Source organism: Zasmidium cellare, assembly GCF_010093935.1.
Source record: "Zasmidium cellare ATCC 36951 unplaced genomic scaffold M409scaffold_44, whole genome shotgun sequence".
In the NCBI taxonomy this organism is placed as follows: domain Eukaryota; kingdom Fungi; phylum Ascomycota; class Dothideomycetes; order Mycosphaerellales; family Mycosphaerellaceae; genus Zasmidium; species Zasmidium cellare.
Window position 1 is genome coordinate 115,255 of NW_022986988.1, and position 25,758 is coordinate 141,012.

Genomic DNA, 25,758 nt, shown 5'->3' on the forward strand with positions numbered 1-25,758 from the left:
CGAGGCGTTGGAGGATGCATATACCCTTGTTCATGGCGATGAGTCTCCGAGAAGGCATGTCGGGGGTGGTCTTTGTCGTCGGCTGTCGACAGATGTAGATATGTGAAGCAGATGTTGTACATACTGAAGAAATGAACGACGATAGATGTGCAGCGTTCCTCATCACATGTTGTCTGTCGAAGCGAGCTTTGCTATCGACCAATCACGGTCCTCGACTGCTGAGCATGGATGTCGAGCTCGTCAACCAGATGCAGCAATTGACAGCTGCCTTGCTTTGACCATACGATCCGACTTCAGCGCATTCTTGAGCGAGGGCTTGTCTTCTCCTTCCAACAGTCTGCCCTTGGACTGAAGCGCATTGTTTACGGCTTCGTACTCGACGACGCAGCGGCACAGCAACCGCAGCAGCCACCGCCAACCGAATCCTTGCATCACATCTTGCGCATCGCATCGACGCAGCTCCACCGCAACACAACTTCAGCCATGTCGCTCTTCGGCGACGAAGATTACCAACCCGCATCACGACAGAGTAACGCGAACAACAAATCCTCTCTCTTCGACGACGGTCCGGGCACGCCGTCGAAACCCACCTCTTCCTCTATCTTCGCGGATAGCGGCGCGGAGGATCAAAACCAGGACGAGTCGCCTTGGGGATTCACGCCCTCGAAGAAGAAGAATACTGGCAGCAGCTTGGTCAAGAATCTTCTCTCCGACAGCGACGTGCCCGAATCGTACATTGACGCCTTCGACGCGCTGCAGCAGGGCGGGTCCGTCAGCCGGCAAGAGTGCGAGGATCTGGTGCGGGACTGTGGGATCGATTCGCAAGATCGCCAGAAGATATTCAGCGTTGTAGGAGCTGGGGACAAGTTCGGAAGAGGGGAGTTCAACGTGTTGGTTGCCTTGATCGGACTCGCGAAGGAAGGCGAAGAGCTTGGGTTGGACGCTGTGGATGAGAGGAGGAGTAGATTGCCCAAGCCGGATCTACCTGTGCAGGTGAAGCAGACATCTCAGCCTCAGCCTCCGCAACCGCAACCGCAGCAGCAGATGGCGGGCGCACCGCAGAGCCAGGACAATGGCGCGGTGAGGAAGCCGAGTTTCGGCGCTGGCTTTGGGGAGAGTGATCCTTGGGCAAGTCCGCAGATGCACAAGGGACATGGACATTTGAATGGTATTGGAGCTGGTCAGAGGACGACAAGCACGTTTACTACAAATGCTTCGGAGCCAGCGGAGACTGGGACAGGTGGTTACAGCAATGGACGAGCACCCCACAGCAGTGCTGGCAGCACGGGTAGCTGGGGCGGTTCGACTTCATACACGGCAGCCAATACTCCAGGATTTGGCGGTGCTGGAGCAGGAGGTGAGGGTGATGGGTTTGGAGATGAAGGCGCTGCTTCAGGAACCGTTCGACGCCCGGCACAACCTCGACCAACGCTGAGCAAGGGCGCAGAGGAGCTTGTGACTGTGAATTTGCTCGAAGAAAAGGAAGGCATGTTCATGTTCCAGCACCGGAACTACGAAGTTGCCTCGATACGTCGCAACAGCAAGGTCATCCGAAGGTACAGCGATTTCGTCTGGCTGCTGGATTGTCTGCATAAACGGTACCCTTTCCGCCAGCTGCCTCTTTTACCGCCGAAACGAGTGGCGATCAACGGCAACCACATCGCTGCGGATGCTACATTCATCGAGAAGAGGCGGAGAGGGCTGGCGAGGTTTGCTAACGCGCTTGTTCGTCACCCCGTGCTGAGAGAGGAGCAGCTGGTGGTCATGTTCCTGACGGTGCCTACGGTAGATGCATGTCCCCCCTGCACTAGATTGCGGTTGTAGCTAATTGTGTGACAGGAGCTCGCTGTTTGGCGAAAGCAGGCCACGATCAGTGTTCAAGAAGAATTTGTTGGACGTGCTCTTCCTCCGACGCTGGAAGACAGCCTTCCACAGAACCTGCAGGATACATTTGATACTGTTCGATCTGGAGTTCGAAGAAGCGCTGACTTGTACATCAACCTGTGCAACCTGGTTGAACGTGTCTGCAAGCGCAAAGAAGGCATCGCAGCAGAATATGGACGTCTAAACCTCAACCTGAACACCCTTACTGAAACCAGCGCGGATACTTACGCCATTGATACTAACGACGTACCTCTACTCAACGAGGGCATCGTAAGCACCGCCAAGCACATCGGAACTTCGCAGTCCTTACTGGAAGACGAGGCTCGAGCGTGGGATGAGGGCGTCCTGGAGGATCTTAAGACGATGCGAGACTCTCTAGTCAGCATGCGGGACATGTTTGATCGCCGGGACCGATACGCGAAGGACAACATCCCTACATTGGAAAAGAGGATCCAGGCGAACGAGCAGAAGCTGCAGACGATCCGAGCCAAGGGTGATGCTGCGAAGCCTGGGGAGGCGGAGAAGGTTGGCAATGCAATTACTGCGGTGAGTGTGATATGCCTTAGTACTTGTTCCAGTACTGATGTTATGGTGCGCAGGACAAACAAAGCATCGTGAATCAGCACGCACGCGGCGTCTTTATCAAGGAGTGCATCCGTGACGAGCTTCTGCACTTCCAACATACGCAATACCGCGTTTCTCGACTGCACCAGGACTGGGCGCAGGAGCGTGTGAAGTACGCTGAGCTTCAAGCGGACAACTTCCGGGGATTGGTTGATGCTGTTGAAGGCATGCCGCAAGGTGAGAACCCACCTACGAACCTTGGGTGAAGAAAAGCTGCTGACGAACTTGTCTGTACAGGAGATTAGGTTCGTCCTCGCTGCCCTGCCTGCAACTTCCACCGACCACATGAGCCTCGCCGAGCCTGCAGAGTCCTTGATTGACGCGTTTGAGCTTTGTTGATGACAGAACAGGAGATCCGAGACTGGATCGTTGCGAGGTATCGACGAGCTTCGGGGTTCACGAACTGTTCCGTCAGAGTGATATCATGAGAAGGAGGAGGAGTGTTGATAATATGCGGCATTGCTATGCTGTCTGTTGTGCAAAGATTCTTGACTGTCCAGATTGTAATCGTGTGTATGAGATTGTAGATAGATGGAGGATCAGGATGGCATTGCAAGAGGATATCGTGTATGAGACAGTGAATGATCGACACATTTCCTTTCAGTCGATCAATCACAGATCCCAGCACATATTTAGCGTGCCTTCCTAAATGTGTTGCGGCAAAGCACATGCATGAATGGAGGCTGCCATGTGCTTCTGGCGTCGCGACTGCACGTGAAAGCCATCATTATCCCTTCCCTTCCCTTCCCATCACCAACAAAAAGCATTCCTCACGGCCTTTCGTGACGCTTGCAATATTCTCCAACACACACAACACCTTGTTCACAATAAGAGACCGGACCTTCGCTGCTCTATTGTTCTCAATACGCTTCGCTTGTTGCTTCTACACAACTTTAAACTGTACATCCCCGGCTTCGTGAACCACCTCGACGCGACATACAACAAGCACCATCATGCCCAAGCGGAAATCGGAAGACGTCGTCGACTTGACGATGGACTCTCCGCCCAAGAAAGGCAAGAAGGCGAGAGTGATCAAGGAGCCAGGTGAGTTATACCCTGTTCTCTTGCTGTCGCCTCAAGATTCCTGCCTGAGGCATCACATCACCCCCGCAAAAGCAGCCCCACACTCCGGCGGGCTTCATCACTTCGACTTCGACCTTGCTGGGTGAAGTATCGCTTGTGCATCTTCACCCAACATTTTGACCGACCTGCTTTTACTCTCACCACACCACACATACCACCTACGAGATCGATGACTTCCTGACATCGCGATCAACCACCTACCCTGAACTCGACCTTCGACTCTGCCACCTTCTCTCGAATCTCGAATCACGCAATCCACCAACTGACAGCCATGCCTCCAGCAAGCACTCCGCAACAGAGAGCGGCCGTATCCGAGTTCACCAGCGTCACTCAGGCCGACAAGACCACTGCCTCCAAGTTGCTGAAGCAGCACAACTGGAACGTCGGCGCGGCCGTCAACGCGTAAGTCATGTCTTTCCTATCGTCAAGAGCGGACGCGGGCAGAGCAAGAGCCGGTGGAAGGTTAGGTTCAGAGCATACCATGAGCAGTTCGAGATGGGGCAACAAGGCAGCAACATGCAAGGAAATGTGGATGATCGCGTGAGCCCCGCTTTGCGAAGCTCTCTCTAACTCCAATCTACATTCGATAAGCTTGTCACTGCAACAATACATGTGGACGATGTGTCTGACATGAACTTACTCGATAGATTCTTCAACAACCCCTCCAGCGGCGCCAACCCACTCGCCGCGCCGCTTAAGAAGCTCTTCGACAAATACCGTGAAGACCCCAAGAACGCACCCGACGAGATCAACATCGAAGGCACCGGAAACCTGCTCGGTGAACTGCAGATCGAACTCTCAGATGTCGGCGCCCTCGTCTTCTCCGAGCTCGTCCAATCGCCCTCATTAGGTGTCATCACGCGAGATGGTTTCGTCGATGGATGGAGCGACGTCGGCGTGGACACTCTCCCCAAGATGCGCAACATCATCCTCCAACGGCGATCACAGCTCCCCACCGACCGCAACCTCTTCCGCAACGTCTACAACCACACCTTCCAGCTCGCGCTGCAAGATAGGCAAAAAGCACTGCCTATGGAGATGGCAACGGAGTTCTGGCGCCTGCTCTTCCAGGCACCAGCGTGGGAGTGGAAAACGAAAAACAGCCCGTGGTTAGACTGGTGGATTGAGTTCTGCGAGGAGAAGATCAAGAAGGCGGTGAACAAGGACTTGTGGAAGCAAACGCTGACGTTTGCGGAGGAGACGGTCAAGGAGGAGACGCTGGGCTTCTGGAGTGAGGAGAGCAGTTGGCCGAGTGTGATCGACGAGTTTGTGGAGTGGGTGAAGGAGGAGAAGGGTGTGGGCAAGGGGGATGCGATGGAGATCTCGTAGGAGGGACGTCGGAGGGATTCCCCAGCTACGGATGTCATGATGGGTTGAAAGAGGATACCATCGGGCTGGAGGTGATGGTGTTTCTGAGGAGGGAGATATACCCCAGGGAGCTTTTGCTACGAGTCGAGGAGTGAATCGTTGAAGAAGCGAATGAAAAGCGTGCCGTGAATGCCATGCGGCTCGCTTTGGTGCATTATCTGTGGTTGAGCGTTTCTGCGTAGAAGCTTTCGATAGACTGATATCGATATGAAGTTGCAGATTCACGATCAACACGTTCTTGAATGACGAGTTTCATGGTCAAGTGCTCTCGCATGTCGAAGATCCATCATCTCCTACTCCAATGATGTGGTCCTGCGCACTCACATCTTTTCTAACTCATTCTTATTAGAATGCCTGGACTTCCGCCCCAAAGGAAAGCAAAGAAAGATATAGTTTCGTAGTGAATTGAGAGCATGAACGTTTGTGTATCGGTGACGAAATCACCTCGTCTTCTTTCCATCTGTTAGAGGGTGGATGATGCATGTACGTCTATACATGTACTGACTTGTCGGCTGCTCCATGTCCATCTAGCTACTTGCCTGGTCATGGGTATACGTTAATCTTGTGGATCGGGAGAGGAGAGAAGGAGGGGCCAGGGGACATGTAAGGAGAGGAGAAGTGGAGAGGAGAGAAGGGAAGAGGAAAGGATGGAGGTAAGGATGGATCAGGGGAGAGGTAGAGAGGCAAGGACAGATGAGAGGAGAGTATAAAGGAGAGGCATCGACGTAGACGACGAGAGGTTTTCCTCTGGGGGGCTTTTTTGGTCAAATAGGAAGGGGAGGGGAGGTGGAGGAGCGGAGAACTTCGTGTGCCGTCGAGTGCGTATGATATGAAGAAAGGGGATACTGATAGAGAGGATTGGATCTGTCTGTCTGTCCCACACACGAGGTGGAGAGGCAAGCAGGTATGTATGCAGTCCGTCAAACCAGTCGTACTTCTTCTTCTCCTTCTCCTTCGAATTATACGAGAGATTTGTAGAGTCTCGGTCGGGGCCCCCATCGATCGAAGGCAGTTCGCTTTTCCTTCTTTAAAGTGCAATGCCGCCTCCTACTGCCTCTCGGGGAGCAGAAGACTGCAATTATTCACATCGAGATGAGAGGCTTTCGGTAGGGAAGTACTTGAGTGAGGCCGTAAATTCGTTCGCTGTCGTTGTGTTCTCGCTGTAGATTGTTATCGAGAACTTGTGGGTTGGGAGGGAGGGATGGGGGGAGAGGAAGTATGTTTGGTGGTTGATCTGTTCGGCGGTCGTGTATGCGAGGATGTCGAAAGAAAGGCAGAGGTAGCTGATGGAGAAAAGCCTGTTGCTAGCTTGACTGAATTATAGAATGGGTTCGATGAGATGAGACGAGACGAGAGAAAGAGGAAGTCTGTATTATTTCTCTTTGATCTGTTTAGCGTGCGGCTGTCTGTGCGAGGATATCGAAGGGAAGGCAGCGAGGTGACCAGTCTGCCTCGGGAGGGAGTTTGTTTTTCGTGGTCCTCTTCTTCGTATCCATGTAACCATCATCATACCTCCTTTTTCCTTCGATCCTTCGATGCACTCAAGTTCCGGGAAAAGGGGATTGAAAGATGTCATTCGGACCCGACGTTGTCAACAGTATAGCCGACCTTGTCATCAGTGTGGAGGTGTGGCAATTGATGAATTGTTGTTGCCTACACTCTATGTTCGGTCATTGATCCGTAAACATGTCAGTAAGCCATTGATCTTGTCGGCAAGCATGCAATGCAGGTACATACACAAAACCTCTCTCTATACGGAATTCTGCTGCCTTGGGGAATTCGGCAACGGTACACCACAACAAAATCCTTCTTCAAAGAACAACCATGCCGGGTTGCATTAGCCCTCTCACCAACCCGTAAAGGATTTTTGTTCATGAGGAGGTGGCTATGTTGCGTGCATTCGTGCCCGTGGCTCTCGTGCAGCGCCGGACTTAGAAGCCGAATGTGGTGGGCTCGGGGCTATTTGAAACGGTAGCTTTGAGGCTGCCGGAATTGAGATGCCTGATGGATTGATGGATGGATGGATGGATGGAATCACGGTTCTTGCTCCGGGTTGTGGGAGGTATGCATGAGGGCTGTGCATGTGGATTCCCGAAGTGGAGGCGAGATGGTGTTGAGAGAGGCATGCGTCTTGGGGATTTTGGAGAATAATTTCGAAGGCAACGATTTCAATGTATTTTTCCCTCGCGGCGACACAGACTCTCGGGCCAGGTTGTTGTTCACTTGCCACACTTCAATTACCGCTTTTGGCAATGGCTGGGCTTGGCATGTCATGTGAAGGTCTTGGCTGTAGAGGTCAGTGCTCGGAGAAGGTCTTTAGCAAGACTGCCCTTATGGCCGCAGCATTCACTCCGTACGCCTCGTTCTTTCTTCTACGTTGAAATCACTAGCAACGTCGATCTCGAGTTATCGGTGGTCGAGCTTTTTTTGATCGTCTGAGCAATGCGCCGAGAATGCATCTCCAGATCCTTCAGGAAGTAGCGGCATTAGCAATATTTGCGTGCAGCTAAAGCATTAGTGTGGAATGGGGAGGAAGCGGGTCCACGTGGAGGCGCAGCCAAGTTGCCTGTGTGCAAATTGACCAGAGATTCTGCTGCGTCTGATTGAGGAAATGAGGAACCTCATGCTGCCGGGGTTTGACAACAGATTGACGTGTAATGTTCAGCTCACGCGACATAATCGTTGACGTTGATGTCCCCGCATGGGCCAACAATCCTGCTCAAATCAGGCAGAATGATCAAGAGATAAAATGGATTCAGGGCTGCGAAGAAAGATGGTGCCTGGAATGGCAAACGAGGTCAGAAGTAGCTTCACTCGTGATGAGAAGATACCCGTATTCCTGGTAGTTGTTGGCATTGGCAGAGCACGCGACAATGTTCTTCCTTTCGTTGTCGATTTCTTATGCTGGCCTAGCTTCCTGCAATACTCCCCTTCGGCGATGCAGGACAATTGGTAACGTTCCATCAACCTATAAGGAGGCTGTACAGTCGATGCCTTCGGGAGAACTGTGCTCACCATGTGACAGGATTGTACCCACCGTATCGATGAATGCCTGGCTTGCCGCAGGATGGATTCGGCATGAGATAGCGGATGTTTTGTAGGTGTGGTTTGTGTGGGCTTGACGAGGTGCCTGCCCAAACTCGAGTTCTTTCATCGGCGGATGTCGAACGTGACGGATTACAGTACCAATGGCAAAGGCGCGTGGAGTCCACGGGTCCGTCATGCTTTCGACAGGTTACCAGCATCTGGCATGCTCGTCCGTTTATTCGTATGTCTCGGTAAATTCGGAGATGCCTTGTGCAGGAGGATGACGTGCGTAGCTAGCCGACAGGAGGCTGTGGTGGGTGAACGAAGAGGCTTTCTCCTGATACTGACCTTGCAGCAATGCACACAGGAGCGCTAAGCAGAACCCCGTTTACTGTTCGTGAGCACACGACACCAATGGATCGTAAACTTCGCTGCCTGACCTGTAACATAGCGTGGCCACCAGGCATGCTTACATCAGGCAAACTTCTGCACGACATGGGTTCACGTTCCATTCGATGTTTCCCGATAGAGACACCGTGAGTCGCGTGATGCCGAAGGATGGGAAAAAATGGCAAGGCAGTTGGGGCTTTGCTCGTCATTGTCTTTTGTTGGCGATAGCTTCTGCCTATTCTCCAATGGATGCAAGATCCTTTGATGTAGGAACCTCGTGTTTCTGCGATGTGGATCCGGTCGCATGTCCCGCCATTGTTGTTGACACCTGGTGCATTTTGCTGGAGAAAATGGCATGCCTGGAATCCTGAAGCGGGCACTGTCGTAATAGTCGACACCGTTCAACGGGTCGAGGATGGGCGATCAAGCCGTACCAGGCAAGTCATCGTGTGCCGCGTCATCTCAACAGCGAGAGTTAGGAGTTGAAGCATTGGTGGGCCGAACGAAGTGCAGCCATACGAGCGAGCAGCGCAGCCCCAGGAGAGTGCCGTCGCGATGAAGCGCGGATTAGGTTTGCGGGAGCAGCCTTGAAGGCGATCCCTGACAGATCGTTGGAGCAGGCAAGGGCCACAGATCACCCGCCAGTCTGCGCGCGAGCAGGGTCTGGCCGGGATCCAATCAGCGCCAGGCTGCGTAGCATGCCGCAGCACGACCTCCGTCTGCTGGTTGTGCTTCGTTTTGGGGGTCAGCGGTGTGGTGCATAGCAGCGTCGCTTGAAAGGCTGGTGCAGATGGCGCGTGAGCTGATCGTCTGGTCGGCGGCGGTATATAGGCCTGGTCCCCCAGCGTCAGGCGTTGTTGTCGTCGGTGCTGTTGCTGCGTGGACGAGCTCGCCTATCCATCTTTTGCACCCGTGGCTGCTGCAGTGTCCCCGAGCAGCAGTGGTACCGTAGCGCTCCATCACCACTGATCAGAGCATCAGTCACGCGTGTGCTTGTTCTGTTCTCGCGAGCACATTCACGAGAAACAGAGCACGAATTGGTGGGACGCAATCGAAGGAGCATTGCTTCATTGATCGAGCCCTTCGATGGCGTCGCCCACAACAGCAGGTGCGAGCGGAACCAAATCCGCCAGCGCCAACACCTTCGCCCTTGACTCCAGAAGCGAATCGTCGACCTCATCCGCCGCTGCCGGCCCCTACCGCGACTCATTCGACGATGACGAGGAGAGCCAGGACAACAACCAGTACGTCGCTGACCGCCCGCGACGAGGAGGTGTGCTCTCAAGAATTCTCCAGGCGGTCGGCATGAGGAGAAGAACGACGCATGCCCCACCAGAATACAATGACTATTTCTCGACACCTAGAGATCAATTACCCGATGGGTTATTACGGCACCCAAAACCTGTCAAGCATTCACGACATTCCTCGCCGCGAGAGTTGAGGAGATGTCGAAGAGGTCACGTTGGGGCGGTTGTCAAGCGGATTGTATTACTTTCACCAGTAGCGATTCTTGCATTTTTGTGAGTGGGAGTGAGATCGATCGAAAAATGCCATTATGCTGACTATTTCTAGCGGGATAATACATATCCTCCACGCACTCATCGGCCGAGCTGGCTTCTTCTGGGACTCGTCAGTCGAGGACGAGTTCCTCCCAGATTGGGGCAAGCCAGGCAATGTAGGCGAAGGTCTGGCAGAATATCCCACAGATGCCACAAGAGACGTCATCCCGATCGCGTGCCACTCCCACAACGACTACTGGCGACGGATACCCTTCTACGATGCAATCCACTGGGGCTGCACCGGCGTGGAAGCAGACGTCTGGCTCTTTGACGAAGAGCTCTACGTTGGCCACAACACGGCCTCGCTCACCAAAAACCGCACCTTCCGCAACCTCTACGTCAACCCCATTCTCGAAATGCTCGCCAAGATGAACCCCGAAACAGACTTCGCCAACGCAAGCAACAACACTCACGGCGTCTTCGATGCAGACCCGGACCAATCCCTCATCCTCCTCGTCGACTTCAAAACCTCCGGCAAAGCAACCTACGAATACGTCCACAATCAACTCTCCGCCCTCCGTGAGAAAGACTACCTAACCTACCACGACGGCACCACACTCCACCAACGCCCGGTAACCGTCGTCGGAACAGGCAACTGCCCCTTCGACCTCATCACCGCCTCCGCCACCCACCGTGACATCTTCTTCGACGCGCCCCTCTCCCAAATGGGCACCCAATCCTCCTCCTCAACCTCAAAAACTACCCGCAACCAACACAGTTCCTCCCAAGGCTCCAGCGGCACGACCCCATCCTCCTCCTTCGACTCCACAAACTCCTACTACGCCTCCGTCTCCTTCACCTCCTCCATCGGCTTCGTCTGGCGCCGCCAGCTCTCCAAGAAACAACTCGCCACGATCCGCAGCCAAATCAAAGGCGCCCACGACAAGGGGTTGAAAGTGAGGTATTGGGATACCCCTTCTTGGCCGAGGGATCTGAGGAATCATGTCTGGAGGGTGTTGATGCGCGAGGGCGCGGATATGTTGAATGTGGATGATTTGAAGGGCGCCGCGGTGGAGAGTTGGAGGGCGAGGGTGCATGGGTTTTGGTAGTATGGAATCTGAAAGGGTGGTGGATGATAATGATGTGTGTGTGTGTGTCTTGGATGATGGATAGAGAGCTGGAAAGTTTCTCTTGGTTGGTTTGACATGTTGGCATGAACGAACGAACGGCTTGAGATACCCCTGTTGACGAAACGGAGAGTATGACGGATAGAGACAACTGAATAATCCAAGATATACAGCATAGGAAAAATTGAACCCGTAGCATAAGCCGCGTAAACGAATACAATGCAAGAACAGACGAAATTCAAGAGCTCGTGATTCGGGTTCATGAAATGTCCGTCCACTTTGGTATATCGACTGAACAATGTCGTCGGACCGCTATGCTGCATCCTAAATAGGAAGACGAAAACTCGCTCACAAGAATCCTCACCCAAACAAAGCCACGAACAAGAATCATCATAATATCAACATGAACACCTGCAGTCCATTTTTCTCTCCCTCTACCGCCCAACATTCTTCCCCCACCTCAACGTCCTCTGTCGAGGCTGCTGAGCCTGAGCCTGCGCTTGCTGCCCACCCTGGTCCTGCTGCTGCGCCGCCGAACTCCCGGCCCTATGCCTGGGTTTCTGCTCCGCGAAACGAATAATCCCCCGTCCCTGAGAAGCTGAACCCGAACCTGAACCTGCACCTGAAGCTGGAACCTGTCTCGGCTGATCGACATCTTCCTCGTCACTGTCGCTATCCTCTTTGCTGATTCCTAGAGCGCCTTCTCGACGTCTCCGTTCCGCGGCGGTTTCGCCCGTCGTGTCGCTGATGTTGCGTTCGTGCGGCGAAGAGCTGGAGCCGGCGATCGCGGAGGGGAGGCCTCGTCGACCGCGGGGCCGGGAGGGTGGTACGCGCTCGGTGCCGTCGTCTTCGGAGTCCTCGTCGACGGTTTGGTGGAGGGCTTGACGGCGGCGTTTCTCCGCGGCGGTTTCGCCTTCTTCCGAGCGGAGCTGGTAGCGGCGGAGTTCGGAGGAGACGTCGTGGAAGGGGATGTCGCGATTATTGGAGTCGATGAGGCGGAGGTTGTTGGAGTCGTTGCTGGTGACTCTCGTCACTTCTGCTTGCCCTTCGGTGTCGGCCTCTTGTTCGGCGTCGGGTTGTTCTTGCACGACAGGGACCTGCGGGACTTGGAGAGATTGGCCTCGAGGTCGGCCTACTTGGGCTTGCTCGCGAGCTTCCTTTCGTGCTTCTCGCTTCACGGCTTCGGGGGCGTTGCTGTCTTCGACTGCCTCAACACGAGACTTGGGGTCCATGTTGCGGATCTGCTCGATGAACTCTGCCTTGCTCATGCGCCTTCCTCCTGTATTGATTGTGAAGCGCAAGCGATGGTCCTCATCCTCATCTGACCCTTGGGCCTTCTTCTCATCAGCACCCTCTGCCTCTTGGTTTGCGCTGGCCGGTCCTGGAGCACCTGCCTCAACCTTGCCTTCCCTAGCCCCAAGGCCCAGCATCTTACCCATTTGTCCAACACGTTGCTTGGTCTTCTTGGCATCCGCTGGACCTTGGGCCTTGCCTGGAGCTGGGATATCGTACTTCTTGATGACCTCACCATCCTCGTCTTCAACAATGATAGTGTTGCCGTACTGATACGCCCGAGCAGGACCTCGCGTTTCCTTCTTCTCTGGCGGGGGCTTCTCCTGCGGCTTACGCAGATTGGCAGCCATGGAACTCATCTTCATGGTACTCATCTTGCCCCATCCTTCTCGCCAGCCCTTGCCCGGTCGCTGCAAGCCCTCTTTCACGTTGGCTTCGGCGCTCTTAGCTTCCTTCATTGCCTCGTGACCAGGATCGGTTGTGGGGTCCTCATGCGTAGGTGCGACTCCACCGTGCTTGTCCGCGCCTTGCTCATGCATGAGCCGCCTCCCTTCGCGCCGTTCAGCTTCCTCACGGTTTGCGCCCAGGCCGTGGGTATCTTCCACCGCGAGAACGTTGCCATCTTCGTCTTCGTAGACTGTGTCATTGCCTTCTTCGTAGATTTCACCAGGAGTTGCTGTCTTCTCAAGATCTGTGTCTTCACGCTCATTTTCTGGAGAGGATGTCTTCTCATCAGACGGTGGCTCGCTCTTCATGGCCAAAGTGTCCGAATCGCTTTCCCTCTTCCCAGGTTCCGGGCTTTCCCGTCTTCGAGATGGGGCAATCGCAGAATCGCTAATCGGGCCACCAGGTCCCATACCAAAGTCCCAGTTCCTGCCCTTGCTGCCTTTCGATCGATGCCTCGACGATGCACGACTCTGTGCACGGCTTGGGTTGTCCTCTTCTCTCTGCCTACGCAAGAACGGATATCCAGGCTTGACAATGCCGCCCTCGACTTTCTCGTCGTCGAGAGACTGCACTGACATCGAGCTCTTGGATCGTGACTGGATCCGTGGCAGGCGGTCCATCCAATTGCCGTCGTTGGCCTGCGTGTAAGACATGGTCAGGGTCAAGGTATTGATATGCTTTCCCAAAGTGAAGACTGCAATGGACGAGCCGTGGACTACAATCGAGCAGATCACCAAGAACGTTGTGATGGGCCAGATGAGGTAGATGACATTGTACTCCGGCGTACTTTCTGGCGGTAGAACCTTCAGTGGCGTTGTTGAGTCCGTCTCCAGCTCAGCTCTCGCCAGGATGGCAACGAAGATTGCACCCACACCAATAGGTCCAAAGTGTCCTGCGAACAGCGCTTCACGCCAGGTTTTGACGTCCGGTATGACAGGCTTCAGCGCCATCATGATGGGTATTCGCCTGAAGAGTAAGACCAAAATTGCGATAACGACGAGCTTCCAGACGTCAAGACCAAGCCTGCCAGAGTTGTACTGCTCCCATGGAATGATCGTACCAAAGTAAACGAAGAAGGCCAAATTGATCAGCAAATCTATAACGTTAGAAACGTGAGATTCTTCCGTCTTCTCAGTGAACCAGCCATCGTTACTGAAGCCAACACCGCAGGCGAATCCGACGAGCAAATCGTCCATTCCAAGCAGCGATCCAGAACCAGCACAGAACAGGGCCAGCACGAAATAAAACACCAGAAACGATTCTCTGTCGATCAAGTCTCTCTCATGCGCATATCTGATGAGGCGGCGTGCGATATATCCAACCACGACTCCGTAGAAGGCACCAAAAACACACTCGTAAAGGATGGTGAAGCAGAACCAGTGGTATGCTACAGCATTAGCATCCGGCCGGTAGTGGAGAAGGTAAAGAGCAAGGTAGATGAAAGGAAACGCCATGCCGTCGTTGCATCCCGACTCGGCAGACAAGATGTCGCGAAGATGCTTGGGCACTCTCTTGGCGAACTTGCCCTTTCCCACCACTGAAGAAGCCAAGACGGGGTCTGTGGCCGTGACACAAGCAGCAATGGTCAAGCTTTCCAGCCAATTCAAGTGCGGTGTAAACAGGCCCCAGATAAATAAGCTTGTGATGAGCCAGCCGAAGGTCATGACTGGGACAAGCAAGAAGACGACGGATCGCCAATGTCGTTCCATGTATGCCTTGGGCAACTCAACACCGACGGCGAAACATTGCACAACCAGCACAATGCGGCTGAACTCGAGCGTGATCTGATCGGTGTTGCCCCAAGTCGCTGGATTGATGAGATCGGCAGCGTGTGGCCCAAAGATGATTCCGCAAATGGTTGCTACCGTGGCTTCACCAATGTACAGCCGTTCCTTGATCACAGAGGAGCACAGCATGAACAAGCTCGTGAAACCACCAAGAATGATGTAGACCAGATGCGGCCGGTTGATGGACAGTTGTTCCCACGCCATGTTGAATGCTGCTTCTCGATCCCTCTCTTGTTCAAGTTCTCAAACGATTGAATGTGCCTCGTCTCTTCTATTCATTCAAGTGGGTGCAAACAGCAATCGCGAATCGAAGGTCTCGGCCGCAGCGCGTCGGTCCAGGGTCGAATGATTGTTGTTCCGCGGATGCATACAGAGCGGTGGTGCGCCCAGTCGCCGCTCCCAGAATGCCGTTGAGTGGCAATGGATGGACGCAGCGAAGGCGAAGAGATAATACGAGCGAAGAAATGGTTCAAACTCTTTGCGACAAGGTTTCTTCGCGAATGTATCTTCTGGTGCTTGACCAAACGACGTCAGCCGAGGGAGAGGTGTGGAGCGAGGAGATCTGGTCTAGGGATCTGCCGTCCTTCACCCGGCCGAATGATGGGTTTGTGACTATTAGCGATTCGGCGGTCGGCAATGAATGCGAGTAGTGTCGTCAATGGGCGTGCTGTGGGAAAAAGTCAGACGAGACGAGGGTGCGGTGCGGCGGCGCAGGCCTTACTTACCTCGACTGACTGCACATGCTTGTCTTCAGCGTGGCGACGATCGGGAAGCTCTTCACGCCACGACCGGACGCTAGTGCGCTTGGCAATCTTTGACTTTGGACTCAGGCATGACCAACAACCTTTGCGTGGGCGACACCAAAGCATATTCGACGCGCGACCATCTCACGGCATCGCTCTGCACGTCCACCCACGCATCCACTTGCACGCGTTGCGCCCGCGGGTTTGTGGCAGTCAAGCACGTTGAAGCTACACAAGCACGGGCAAACGTGCCGACTGAGGGCCGCCGAGTTCTTGGGACCAAGACCGCTGCTGGACCGCACCACTTCGTTTGCCGTCTACCTGAGTACAGACCACATATCGCCTTCTTCGCATTGGACGGCCCATCAAAATGCCTGGACGACGTCTCCCGGCCCAGCCCGTGGACGACAGCCTCTGCAGACGCTGCCAGACCGTTGAGCCGGCCATTGTCGTCCGCACCGAGCCTCTGTGCAGAGATTGCTTCAGCAAGTATGTGCAGACCAAAGTGGTGAAGCGCATGGAGACTTTCCGCGTCCGCAACTCGGAACTGGGGAAGGTGCGCAAGCTCCTGGTGCCTCTGTCACATGATGCGTGCTCGGTGGGGTCGCTACACATCCTCAGCCATCACCTGAAGGGTCAGGCAGAGAAAACCGGGCGGACCGGCTTCAAACTGTGCATATTACGCATTGATGATGAGCTTGCTGCAGCAGATGGTCAGCGTGACTCTTCCTTGGCCACGATTCAGGCTCGATATCCGGAGCACGAATACCGTTCAGCCGCGCTATCGGAGGTGCTGTCATTGGACGACTTGTCAAGTTTATTTCCAGATGTGTCAGAGAACCGTGTTGAGTGCGCGAGCCCGCGAGACCGACTGCTTTCAATCTTGAACTCTTCAAAGTCGGCAACGGGTCGGCAAGATACACTTCAGATCCTTCGGCGCAAGCTCGTGGTCCAGATTGCGAAAAGAGAAGAGTGCGAAGCTGTCGTATGGGAGGACAGCACGACTAAGCTCGCCGAACGAACGCTCGCCGAGACTGCCAAAGGACGAGGTTTCGCACTTCCATGGACTGTGGCCGATGGAGAGTCACCCCATGGCATTACTTTCTATTACCCATTGAGAGAGCTGTTGACCAAGGAAATCGAGGCATACATCTCGTTCGTCGAGCCACCTCTGGACCAGCAACTTGTCAATCCAGAGAAACCGGCGACTGTGAGTACCAAGAACATGACAATCGACGATCTCATGAACCAGTACTTTGAGTCGGTCGAACGAGACTACCCGTCGATCGTGGCAAATGTTGTCAGGACGACAGGAAAGCTGAAAGCAGCACCATTGAGCCAGGTGGAACAGCAATGTGAGCTCTGCAACATACCGCTCCAAGGCCAAAGCCCAGAAAAGAGTCGATTGTGCTACGGATGCATTCGAAATATACCTCAATCCACCAGCTGAATTCTTGGAAGCCCACCTGCTGCTCATTTCCCTCTTTACCAAACGCCATTCTCAACGCCTTTTAGTCCATCAACAGCAGACGTGTCCAAATCACTTCTTGATGGGCGCTTGAGACTTCAGCACGACCGGCGTGGCCGTGTCGCTGGCGGTGTTGTCGACATTCCACTTCAGCACCCAGAGATCGTCGTCGACGGGGTCGGCATACCACTTGGTGGTGATGTCTCCAGAGTCGCTGATCCAGACGAGCATTGTTCCCCAGTTGTCGAATCCAGTGCTTGTGACTGTGGTGTTCGGATTGGCCTCAAACTCGGCAGCGGCGAACGCTCCAGAATTGTTGTTGATGACGAGTTTCGGCGAGGTCCAGTTCCCACTTGACGAGACCGACTGGTTCGTGGGTGAAGCCGTGAAAGAACCATCGCTCACGCCCTGAGATACTACTGCATTTTAGAATCATACATGAGCCATCCGCTTCTATCATGAAGACAAGGAGATTTCTGGAGGACAGCTTTGCTTACGAGTGACGTTCGTGGCCTGGCGACAGCAGTCAGTAAATGCAGTCAATATCGACGACGAAATCAGGTACTTACCACGACAGTGTCTGGCGGGGGCAGATTGCCTATATACGCAACACCTACTGACCGTCAGTCGTCGCACATCCCATCGAAACAGGCCCAGCATACCGTCGGCGTAGAGCAATGGCAACCCTTTGATTCCAGAGCCATAACCATAATAGCGAGCACCGTCAGCTGCCGCAACGCACACTGCGAGGTAGAGCAGAGTCAAGACACCAGAGAACATGTTGTAAAACGGTTCGATAACGACTGGAGGAGGGAGGAAGTGGGCGAGTTGCAGCAACAAACTTGATCAAGCTGCGTGTGGAAGACTGAAGGGGCGGACAGAACAGGACATATGACACCGCTTCAGCACAAACGTGTACGTCTTCACGGCTCGCCTGCGTTGGCTTGTGGCTTGTTTCTGGTTCACATCATCTATTCGCGGTTTCGACCCATCGTCGACCACACGTCGCTGGCTTCACATTTCGTCGGCGCTTGCGTGGCCAGGCCTTTTTTCGTGCCGATATCGTCGCCGTCTACACAGTTTCTCGGCCGTTGGCTCGACTTGGCATTGCACCTCGGACGCGTGTTGATGCTGGGATGTAGTGAAGGCAAGCCTCCATGGTGGATCTTAGCGAACGGGTCCACTGTTTCCAGGCTCTGCTACACGCTCGCTTCGAGTACCCGGCGGTCCCGAATGGACCACTTCGACTTCACTTGCCCAGATTGGATGCCCTCCAGCCTACGACGACTTGCAGAAATCGATATTTTCGTGCAGCTGCGAGCATATACAAGGTGCAGACCATTTGGCTATCGCCCTGTGTCACAAATCTGCCAGCTCGCTTTCAGGCTCGCTTTCGCCAAGCCAGGGCTATGTATCCACGATAATGCACACATCTACGGTTGACGATGGTCTAGACGATACTACAAGGATCCGTACAGACCGTGACCATGCCAAGCTTCGTACTCTCAAGCCTTCTCTTCGTTTAAAGCTTGTGAGGAGCTTACGTTGACAGTTTGACCATCGTTTGGAGTCAAGCGGCTCAGACGTGGCAAGGCTACGTATGAAAGGAGAACGTCCGTGACCCAGCGTTGCGGCAGCGCTATGATTCCAAATCAGTGTCAGCGACGAAGGTATGTTGCAGAAGTGCGTGATCGTTCTGAGGTCGCGTCCGAGCTTTGCACTATGCTCTTGCGCACTCATCCATCCTGGAACTCATGCAAGGCGCGCAGCTGTCATGGTCTTGCGGAGCCTCGAAAACCCATAGATCTTGCCCGATTGAGCTGCATGCAGACTCGCCACGCTATCATTTCTCCGACGCATGTTCCCTCGCCAAGCTATGCTGAACGTCATCTGTCGACGAAGTCGTCCTCGTTTCCCGCTTTTGGACTCCTGCTAATCTGATTGCATAGCGATGGAGTCTCAGACACCCGAACAGCACCAGTCCCCTTCGTCTCAGCTCTCGTCAATCTCTCCAGCTTCTCAGGGGTGGTGAATGGTTGGATCTTCCTCCATTTCCAACCGACATGTCTCCATACTGCCCACGAATATTGGGACTACTCGATTAAGCCACACACAGGCGCTGCCCTATCTCCACTCTGACCAAAGAGCAGCCTCTCATACGTACACCCTCGGGCCGTGCGCGGTCTATCATGGAGTCGACGAGAAAGCACAGGCGACGATCACGAGAACAGAGTCTCCGTGCAGTATCTCAACGCATACAACGCCGAAGCTGACACAATGCAGATAACAACACACTGACGTGTCGACCCAAGGAGAAGTCTATTCTCGGAGTGAGGATGTGGATCACGAAGATGTCTCCAGCGTATGCATCCATCTGCACGGTCAAGCACGCGGGTATCTCAGCTGGCAGAGTAAGAGCTTATAGACCGCATACAGTCGCACGTCTCCCAACATCCGAATCGCTATCATCGTCACTCTCGTTTCTCCTTCTGCACTCTTGATCGCGCCGCGGGAGTCTTGTTGATCACCATGAGGGGCGTTTCAAAATCCATTTTACTCATCGCTTCTGCTGCATCGTTCGTTCAATCTATCTCTATTCCCTCACCTTATCAACCAAAACTACTCCCTCGGCAAAGCAACGAGACTTCAGTCTGCTCTGGCAACACGGCGGATGACCGCAGCGTCTGGTGCGACTATGATCTCAGCACGAACTACTACGAGGACGTCCCCAACACGGGTGTGACCAAAGAGTATTGGTTCGAGATCACGAATTCGACCTTGGCTCCTGATGGAGTTGATCGGGTCGTTTTATCCGTCAATGGCAGTGTGCCTGGCCCGACGATCGAAGCGAATTGGGGAGATACTGTTATCGTTCATGTTACCAACAGCTTGCAGAACAACGGCACTGGGATTCACTTTCACGGTAAAGATCAATCGTTCCTCGGGTTGTACTATGCTGATGACCTTGACAGGCATTCGTCAAAATTGGACGAACCCCAACGATGGCGTGCCGAGTATCACTCAGTGTCCAACTGCGCCGGGAGACTCAATCACTTATACTTGGAAAGCGACGCAGTATGGCTCAAGGTATGCCAAACATCTAAGTATCTACAAAAATCCTAGCTCAGCTAACGTACAAATGCAGCTGGTACCACTCGCACTACTCACTCCAAGCCTGGGAAGGCGTCTTTGGCGGCATCGTAATCTATGGCCCTGCGAGCGGCAATTACGATGAGGACCTTGGTGTTCTGTTCCTGAACGACTGGGACCATCAGACTTCGTCTGCGCTGTACACCTATGCTGAGACTCAAGGTTCGTGCATCTTTGTCTTCTCTGACAGTGTACTTGTCGTCTGACCATCGCCAAAGGCCCACCGACCCTCGACACGGGACTTATCAACGGCACAAACATGTGGCTCAATGAGTCAGGCTCTTACTGGGAGACGTCCTTGACATCTGGGTCCTCCTATTTGCTTCGCATCGTCAATGGTGCCATCGACACCCATTTCGACTTCATGATCGACAACCACACCCTGACTGTCATCTCTGCTGACTTCGTCCCCATCGAACCCTACACAACCGAAACCCTGTCAATAGGCATGGGCCAACGCTACGACGTGATTGTGACCGCCGACCAATCCTCCGTCGCCAGCGACTTCTGGCTGCGCGCGATCCCTGACACGTTCTGCAGTGAGAATTCATACCCGAATTGGATTCGAGGAATCGTCCACTATGGTGACAGTACAGCTACACCTACAACAACAGTCTGGGCGTATGACGAGAAGGAGTGTTTTGGTGAGCCGGCGGAGTCTTTGGTGCCTTCGCTGCAGCTGGATGCTGGGTCCTCTTCTGCTCTCGACGAGAATTTGGACGTTACCGTCGCGTACAATAGTGATAATCTTTTCAAATGGTATGTCACGACCTACCGTATCGCAGTTTGATAGAACTGACGAACATTCAGGTACATCGGCGGCACCACCATGGCGGTCGAGTGGGCGGACCCCTCGGCCCTGCAAATCATCAACAACGAAACCGACTGGACCAACAGTAGTGGCGTGATCGAGTTCGAAGGCGATGCGGATACTTGGGCGTACATTATCATTCAAACTTCCAACGCCATTCCGCATCCTATCCATCTGCACGGACACGATTTCTATCAACTAGCTCAAGGGACCGGAACGTATGAAAGCGCGAACCCGACGCTGCAGACGACGAATCCGATCCGAAGGGATGTGACCATGTTGCCGGCGAGCGGATACGTGGTGATTGCCTTTGCCGCGGACAACCCTGGAGCATGGTGAGTTGAGCATAACCTACAAAACACATGAAGGTAGACGACTTGCTGACACGTTTCTTTCAGGCTCTGCCATTGCCACATCGGCTGGCACACCGAAGAAGGCTTCGCGCTGCAGTTCATCGAGCGGTACGATGAGATCGCTTCGATGTATAATACCACCACTCTGGAGACGGGGTGTAGCAATTGGGAGGCGTATACAGATGAGACGGATTTGGTGGATGAGGCGAGTGGTGTGTGAGCTGGGCGGTATGGGCGGATCGTTTCATGCATGTGGCGTTCTTTGGGTACTTTTCGTTGGTTGGGTGCATGGAAAAGGCGTTGGGTTGTGGGGGCTTTTGAGGGGTAGATGATGGCGGCGGTGGTGGTGATGGTGGATGAGGATGATGTCTAGTTTAATCGTTTAGGAAATCGACAGACGAGACGTGGAAGTGAATCAAAGTATGAATGAACGTTGGGTTGAGAAGTGCGTTGATGACTTATGGCGAGCATGTCGTTCGGCGGGGCATCTCCACCACTGGAAGCGATTCTAAGCAACTAATGAAGAGTGTGAGGTCGTGGACTGAGGCTTTTTCTTGGAGATATTGATGCGTAATTCAGCATGCAAGAGTCTGCTTGGACGTCGAACCGCAGACTGGCCATATAGTAATTTCCCGACTGAGACATGATATCTCGGGAGTTTGGCAGCTCTCAATCCTATCAGAAGTGGTTTCATCGCAGTGGTTGATGGAGATGTCACGGGGAGATGGTGACGTGAAGTCGAAGCAATGTTTGGGGTCCGTTTTGCCGAAGTTTCCCCAGTCGGGATTGACGCGCCTCAGGTCGCGGGGCTTGCTTCTCGGTTGTCAATTCACCTTCGCGACGCTTCGACTTTGAATAACCACACAACCACCTCTCGACCTCCCGACACGCTTCAAAACGACACACCATCGCCGTGGGGACCAGATATGTCACGCTGCTGATCTACGACCCGTCAATCTTCGCCGCCGCCGAGTAAAGGAGGACGCGACGGCTTCACTTACACCACCTGTCGCACGCGTACTTTAACCTCCGATAGACAATTCACCATGGCCTCTGCAACAGCCCCGACCGCAGAGGTCACGAGCACGGCGAAACGCGCGTCGTCTCGTGCCCGAAGACGACCTGACGTCTACACCACAAGTCCGTTCACAAGCAGCAAACGCAAACGAGACGAACGAGAAGCACCAGACGCCGATGGAGACGTCAATATGGACGGCGAGGAGGAGTCGGAAGAGGACGACGAGCCTGAAGACGACGAGCCCGCTGAAGAGGAGGTATGGGAGAAGGCAAAGAAGGCACGAAAGCCAAAGAGCAGTGCGCCCAAGAAGCCGGCGCAAAAGAAACCAAAGGCGAACGGCGTGACGCTGCCGATACGGGCGGCAACGAAAGGCCCGGCAAAGAAGCGTGCTCCAAAGAAAGTCAAGGTCGCAGACAGTGCGGACGCTGAAGCAGCGGGCGGCTTGTACGCAGAGGTCTTTGCACATGACAAGACGATTGAGCAAGTTGTCGCAGAGTGGCTCGAGGCTTTCGCGGAGCACGAGTCGCTGGCATTGAGCGATGTCATCAACTTTGTGCTCAAAGCGGCTGGAACCAACGGCAAAGTGACAGAGCACGATACTGAAGATCCGGACAACGCCAGCAACAGGATTACAGACTTGCAGGAGGAGTTTCAGGCCACGGAACCCACTGATTATCCTATGATCGCAAAGGGCAAGGGCCTGAATGCGAATGCCTTCAAGAAGACAGTGTCCAGTTTCTTCGACATCTTGATCCAGACCATCGCCGCGAAGGGCTGGCTCACGACGAACAGCGAGCTGATTGAGAATGTCCAGGTCTGGCTTTCTTCACTTACATCTGCTACGAGTCGTGCCTTCAGACACACATCCACAGTGTGTGCGCTCAGCGTGATCGGCGCGCTCTGTGAAGTGACCAAGGGCTTCGCACAGAAGGCGACCGATGATCAGAGTCTCGCCGAATCCGAACGCAAGAAGAAGAACGCCAACAAGGGACGGATAAAAGACTTCGAGCAAAAGGCAAAAGAGGGCCATGAACAGCTGGAAGTCGGACGAGAGCTGCTACGAGACTGGTTCGACACAATCTTCATCCACCGCTACCGTGACATCGACGCAAACATTCGCCGCGACTGTGTTGAGGCACTTGGAGACTGGATTGCGATACTACCCGATCAATTCTTCGACGGCAATCATCTCCGATATCTGGGATGGTTGTTGAGCGACGAGAATCCTTCAGTGCGTGCTGAGGTGCTGAAGCAGCTTCATCGATTTTACGGCGACAGCAACAAATTGGGCGGCCTCAAGACCTTTTCCGAACGCTTCCGCCCTCGTCTGGTCGAGATTGGCACATCTGACGCAGACATCAATGTTCGCATTTCAGGTCTCGAGCTCCTGGACTTACTCCGCGAAAACGACCTTTTGGAGCCAGATGACCACGATCTCGTTGGACGCCTTGTCTTCCACGACGATTCCAAGATTCGAAAAGCTATTGCTGGTTTCTTTGCTGCAAGCGTCAAGGACCTCTACGACTCCAAGGTCGAAGAGCTGGGTGGTGAAGAGGCTTTGGAAGATGCACTACCTGACGCCGGCGACAGCAATTTCGAAGCGCCACGGATTGCATGGCTGAAGTACAAAGCTTTGGCCGAGATGTTACAAGCCTACAACCAAGATGAAGATCTGCCGGCGCAGATCGAACGCAGCAAAATTGACGGCAGCCTTATACTCCGAGCTGGAGGCTGTGACTCCCGCTTTACTTGTGCGGTGGACGCTTTGTACGAGGAGATTAAGGAGATCCAAGAATGGCAGGCCGTTGCAGGTTACCTCCTCTTCGACCATTCACGTGGCCGAGCTAATGGTGTTGGTGATGATCCTCTTTCACAGCTTAAGCACGAAAGCACACTACAAGAAGCCGAAGAGATTATCCTGCTCGAGGTCCTCAACGCCAGCGTGAACCGTTCATTGAGCGATCTTGCGGAGCGAATCACCGGTTCCAAGTCGAAGCTTTCGAAGAAGCAAAAGGAGGACCTCGAGGAAGAACAGGATGAGGCTGTTCGACATCTGACAGATCTCATTCCCAAACTACTCCGAAAGTTTGGCGACGTCCCACATACTGCTGCGGCTGTGCTGCGGATTGGGAACGTGCTGGCTCTACCAGCGCTTCAAGGTCTCAGGCACGACTCTGCTGCGAGCGCAGCCTTGCTCGATGATCTTCGCAAGCAGTTCATGTCTCATGGCACTGACGAAGTGCTTGCGCCAGCTACGGGAGCCATCTCACATGCCATTGCGTATGGTGAGCTGGACGAGTCCGCTCTGGAGAAAGTGTCAAGTTTGTGGGAAGATGTGGTCAGCAATTTGGCTGAGCTACTGGACGTCAAGACCATCACCGTTCGCGGCTGCTCGCAGCAAGAGGAGCTTCTCGCACTCGCCAACAATCTCCTGCGAATCATCCGGTTGGCTCCAACGTCGAACCCCACCGAACCGTTAGAGGACACCAGCGTCGCTGCCAAGGACGAGACCATCGGCAAGGAGTACAATGGTGCTATTGATTTCATCATTGACCTGACCAAGCGAGCTCAGCATTCAAGTGGCCCGGCTCCTGACCCGGAGGAGGCTGCGCTTGAAGATATTGTCGCGACACGAGCTGCCGAAGCCGCCCTCTTCTACTTCCAATGGAAAATCACCGCCATTGTCAACACCGTCAAGGCTGGTCAAGAGGTGGAGTACGAGAATCTCGCGGCTCTTGCAGAACGTCGAGATGCCTTTGTCGAAAATCTGGCAGGCATTATGGACGGCAGACGAGCGGGCGATGAAGTTTCGCCGAAGGCCGCTCGACACCTTCTGGATCTATACATCACCTCTGCTGTGTTGCGAACGCAGCAACCTCGTCCTGGTGTCAGCGACGACTACACTGTGCTCGTCATAGACTTGAACGCCGATCACCAGAAAGCCATCATGAAAATCTTCGCCGCAGCAGAGAGGGAGTACGCGAAGCTCAGCAACAGAAAACTGGAAATCCCAGTCTCAGAGTCGAAAGACGATGACGACGATGTCGACGCAGATCCTATAGACGACGATCCTCTCTCAGAGGACGAAGACGAAGACGAGGAGACTCAACAAACGCAAACGCAACCTTCCCGACAACGCGACGCCAAACTCTCCAAGCCCGTCCTCGCCGAAGAACGCCTCTGCCAACTCACGACCAAACTCGTCTGGGCCATCCTCGCCGGCATCATCGACGACAAAGCGGCCCGGAAGCGACTCGAGCGCAACAAGAACCGGCTAGGCCCGAATTTCAAGGAAGTCCTCGCCTTCCTAGACGTGGGCAAAGGAGGTGGTGCAAAAGGCAAAGCTGCGAAGAAAGCTCCCGCGGCTGCAAAGAAGGCCGCCCCACCGAGCGGCGCAGCCAAAGCTGGCAAGGGTAAATCAAACCCTAAGAGCAATGCCATCGTCGCGGAAGACGAGGATGAGGATGAGATTGAAGACGAGGACATGGAGGAAGGTGATGCGGACGTCCTGAAGAGGAGGGAATTGGACGTCGAAGATGATGAGGAGCCACGAGACGATGACATGGTCAACGGAGCGCCTGCCGATGATGATGAGGAGAGCGTGCTGGGGGATTAAGTCGAGAGATGTTGCTTGCCGCACTCATTGCTTGAGTGGCGTACGCGTACTTTGCGATACCCTTCTGTCT

The 25,758-nt window shown here is 54.0% G+C and overlaps 8 protein-coding genes across 8 annotated transcripts; 6 read left to right on the plus strand and 2 right to left on the minus strand.

Moving 5' to 3' along the window:
* Positions 1–483: 483 nt before the first annotated feature.
* M409DRAFT_28571 (uncharacterized protein) lies at positions 484–2,714 on the plus strand (the record flags this gene model as incomplete). Its single annotated transcript, XM_033809096.1, has 3 exons — positions 484–1,785; positions 1,840–2,430; positions 2,484–2,714. 3 exons carry the CDS (start codon positions 484–486, stop codon positions 2,712–2,714), a joined length of 2,124 nt encoding a protein of 707 aa, XP_033661854.1.
* Positions 2,715–3,862: 1,148 nt separating this feature from the next.
* M409DRAFT_37626 (uncharacterized protein) lies at positions 3,863–4,920 on the plus strand (the record flags this gene model as incomplete). Its single annotated transcript, XM_033810766.1, has 2 exons — positions 3,863–3,993; positions 4,239–4,920. 2 exons carry the CDS (start codon positions 3,863–3,865, stop codon positions 4,918–4,920), a joined length of 813 nt encoding a protein of 270 aa, XP_033661855.1.
* Positions 4,921–9,462: 4,542 nt separating this feature from the next.
* Positions 9,463–10,984, plus strand: M409DRAFT_70050 (uncharacterized protein; the record flags this gene model as incomplete). The annotated part of the gene is made up of 2 exons (XM_033818548.1): positions 9,463–9,896; positions 9,949–10,984. 2 exons carry the CDS (start codon positions 9,463–9,465, stop codon positions 10,982–10,984), a joined length of 1,470 nt encoding a protein of 489 aa, XP_033661856.1.
* Positions 10,985–11,436: 452 nt separating this feature from the next.
* On the minus strand, positions 11,437–14,733 carry M409DRAFT_70052 (uncharacterized protein; the record flags this gene model as incomplete). The annotated part of the gene is made up of 1 exon (XM_033818549.1): positions 11,437–14,733. The coding sequence occupies one exon, from the start codon at positions 14,731–14,733 to the stop codon at positions 11,437–11,439; it is 3,297 nt and encodes a 1,098-aa protein (XP_033661857.1).
* A 909-nt stretch (positions 14,734–15,642) lies between these two features.
* M409DRAFT_28575 (uncharacterized protein) lies at positions 15,643–16,722 on the plus strand (the record flags this gene model as incomplete). The annotated part of the gene is made up of 1 exon (XM_033809097.1): positions 15,643–16,722. The coding sequence occupies one exon, from the start codon at positions 15,643–15,645 to the stop codon at positions 16,720–16,722; it is 1,080 nt and encodes a 359-aa protein (XP_033661858.1).
* Positions 16,723–16,812: 90 nt separating this feature from the next.
* M409DRAFT_59494 (uncharacterized protein) lies at positions 16,813–17,520 on the minus strand (the record flags this gene model as incomplete). The annotated part of the gene is made up of 4 exons (XM_033814212.1): positions 16,813–17,156; positions 17,238–17,253; positions 17,310–17,353; positions 17,403–17,520. The coding sequence occupies 4 exons, from the start codon at positions 17,518–17,520 to the stop codon at positions 16,813–16,815; spliced, it is 522 nt and encodes a 173-aa protein (XP_033661859.1).
* A 1,749-nt stretch (positions 17,521–19,269) lies between these two features.
* On the plus strand, positions 19,270–21,274 carry M409DRAFT_28577 (multicopper oxidase; the record flags this gene model as incomplete). Its single annotated transcript, XM_033809098.1, has 6 exons — positions 19,270–19,663; positions 19,713–19,827; positions 19,886–20,052; positions 20,109–20,649; positions 20,701–21,036; positions 21,100–21,274. The coding sequence occupies 6 exons, from the start codon at positions 19,270–19,272 to the stop codon at positions 21,272–21,274; spliced, it is 1,728 nt and encodes a 575-aa protein (XP_033661860.1).
* An 826-nt stretch (positions 21,275–22,100) lies between these two features.
* M409DRAFT_28578 (uncharacterized protein) lies at positions 22,101–25,688 on the plus strand (the record flags this gene model as incomplete). Its single annotated transcript, XM_033809099.1, has 1 exon — positions 22,101–25,688. The coding sequence occupies one exon, from the start codon at positions 22,101–22,103 to the stop codon at positions 25,686–25,688; it is 3,588 nt and encodes a 1,195-aa protein (XP_033661861.1).
* Between the last annotated feature and the right edge of the window lie 70 nt (positions 25,689–25,758).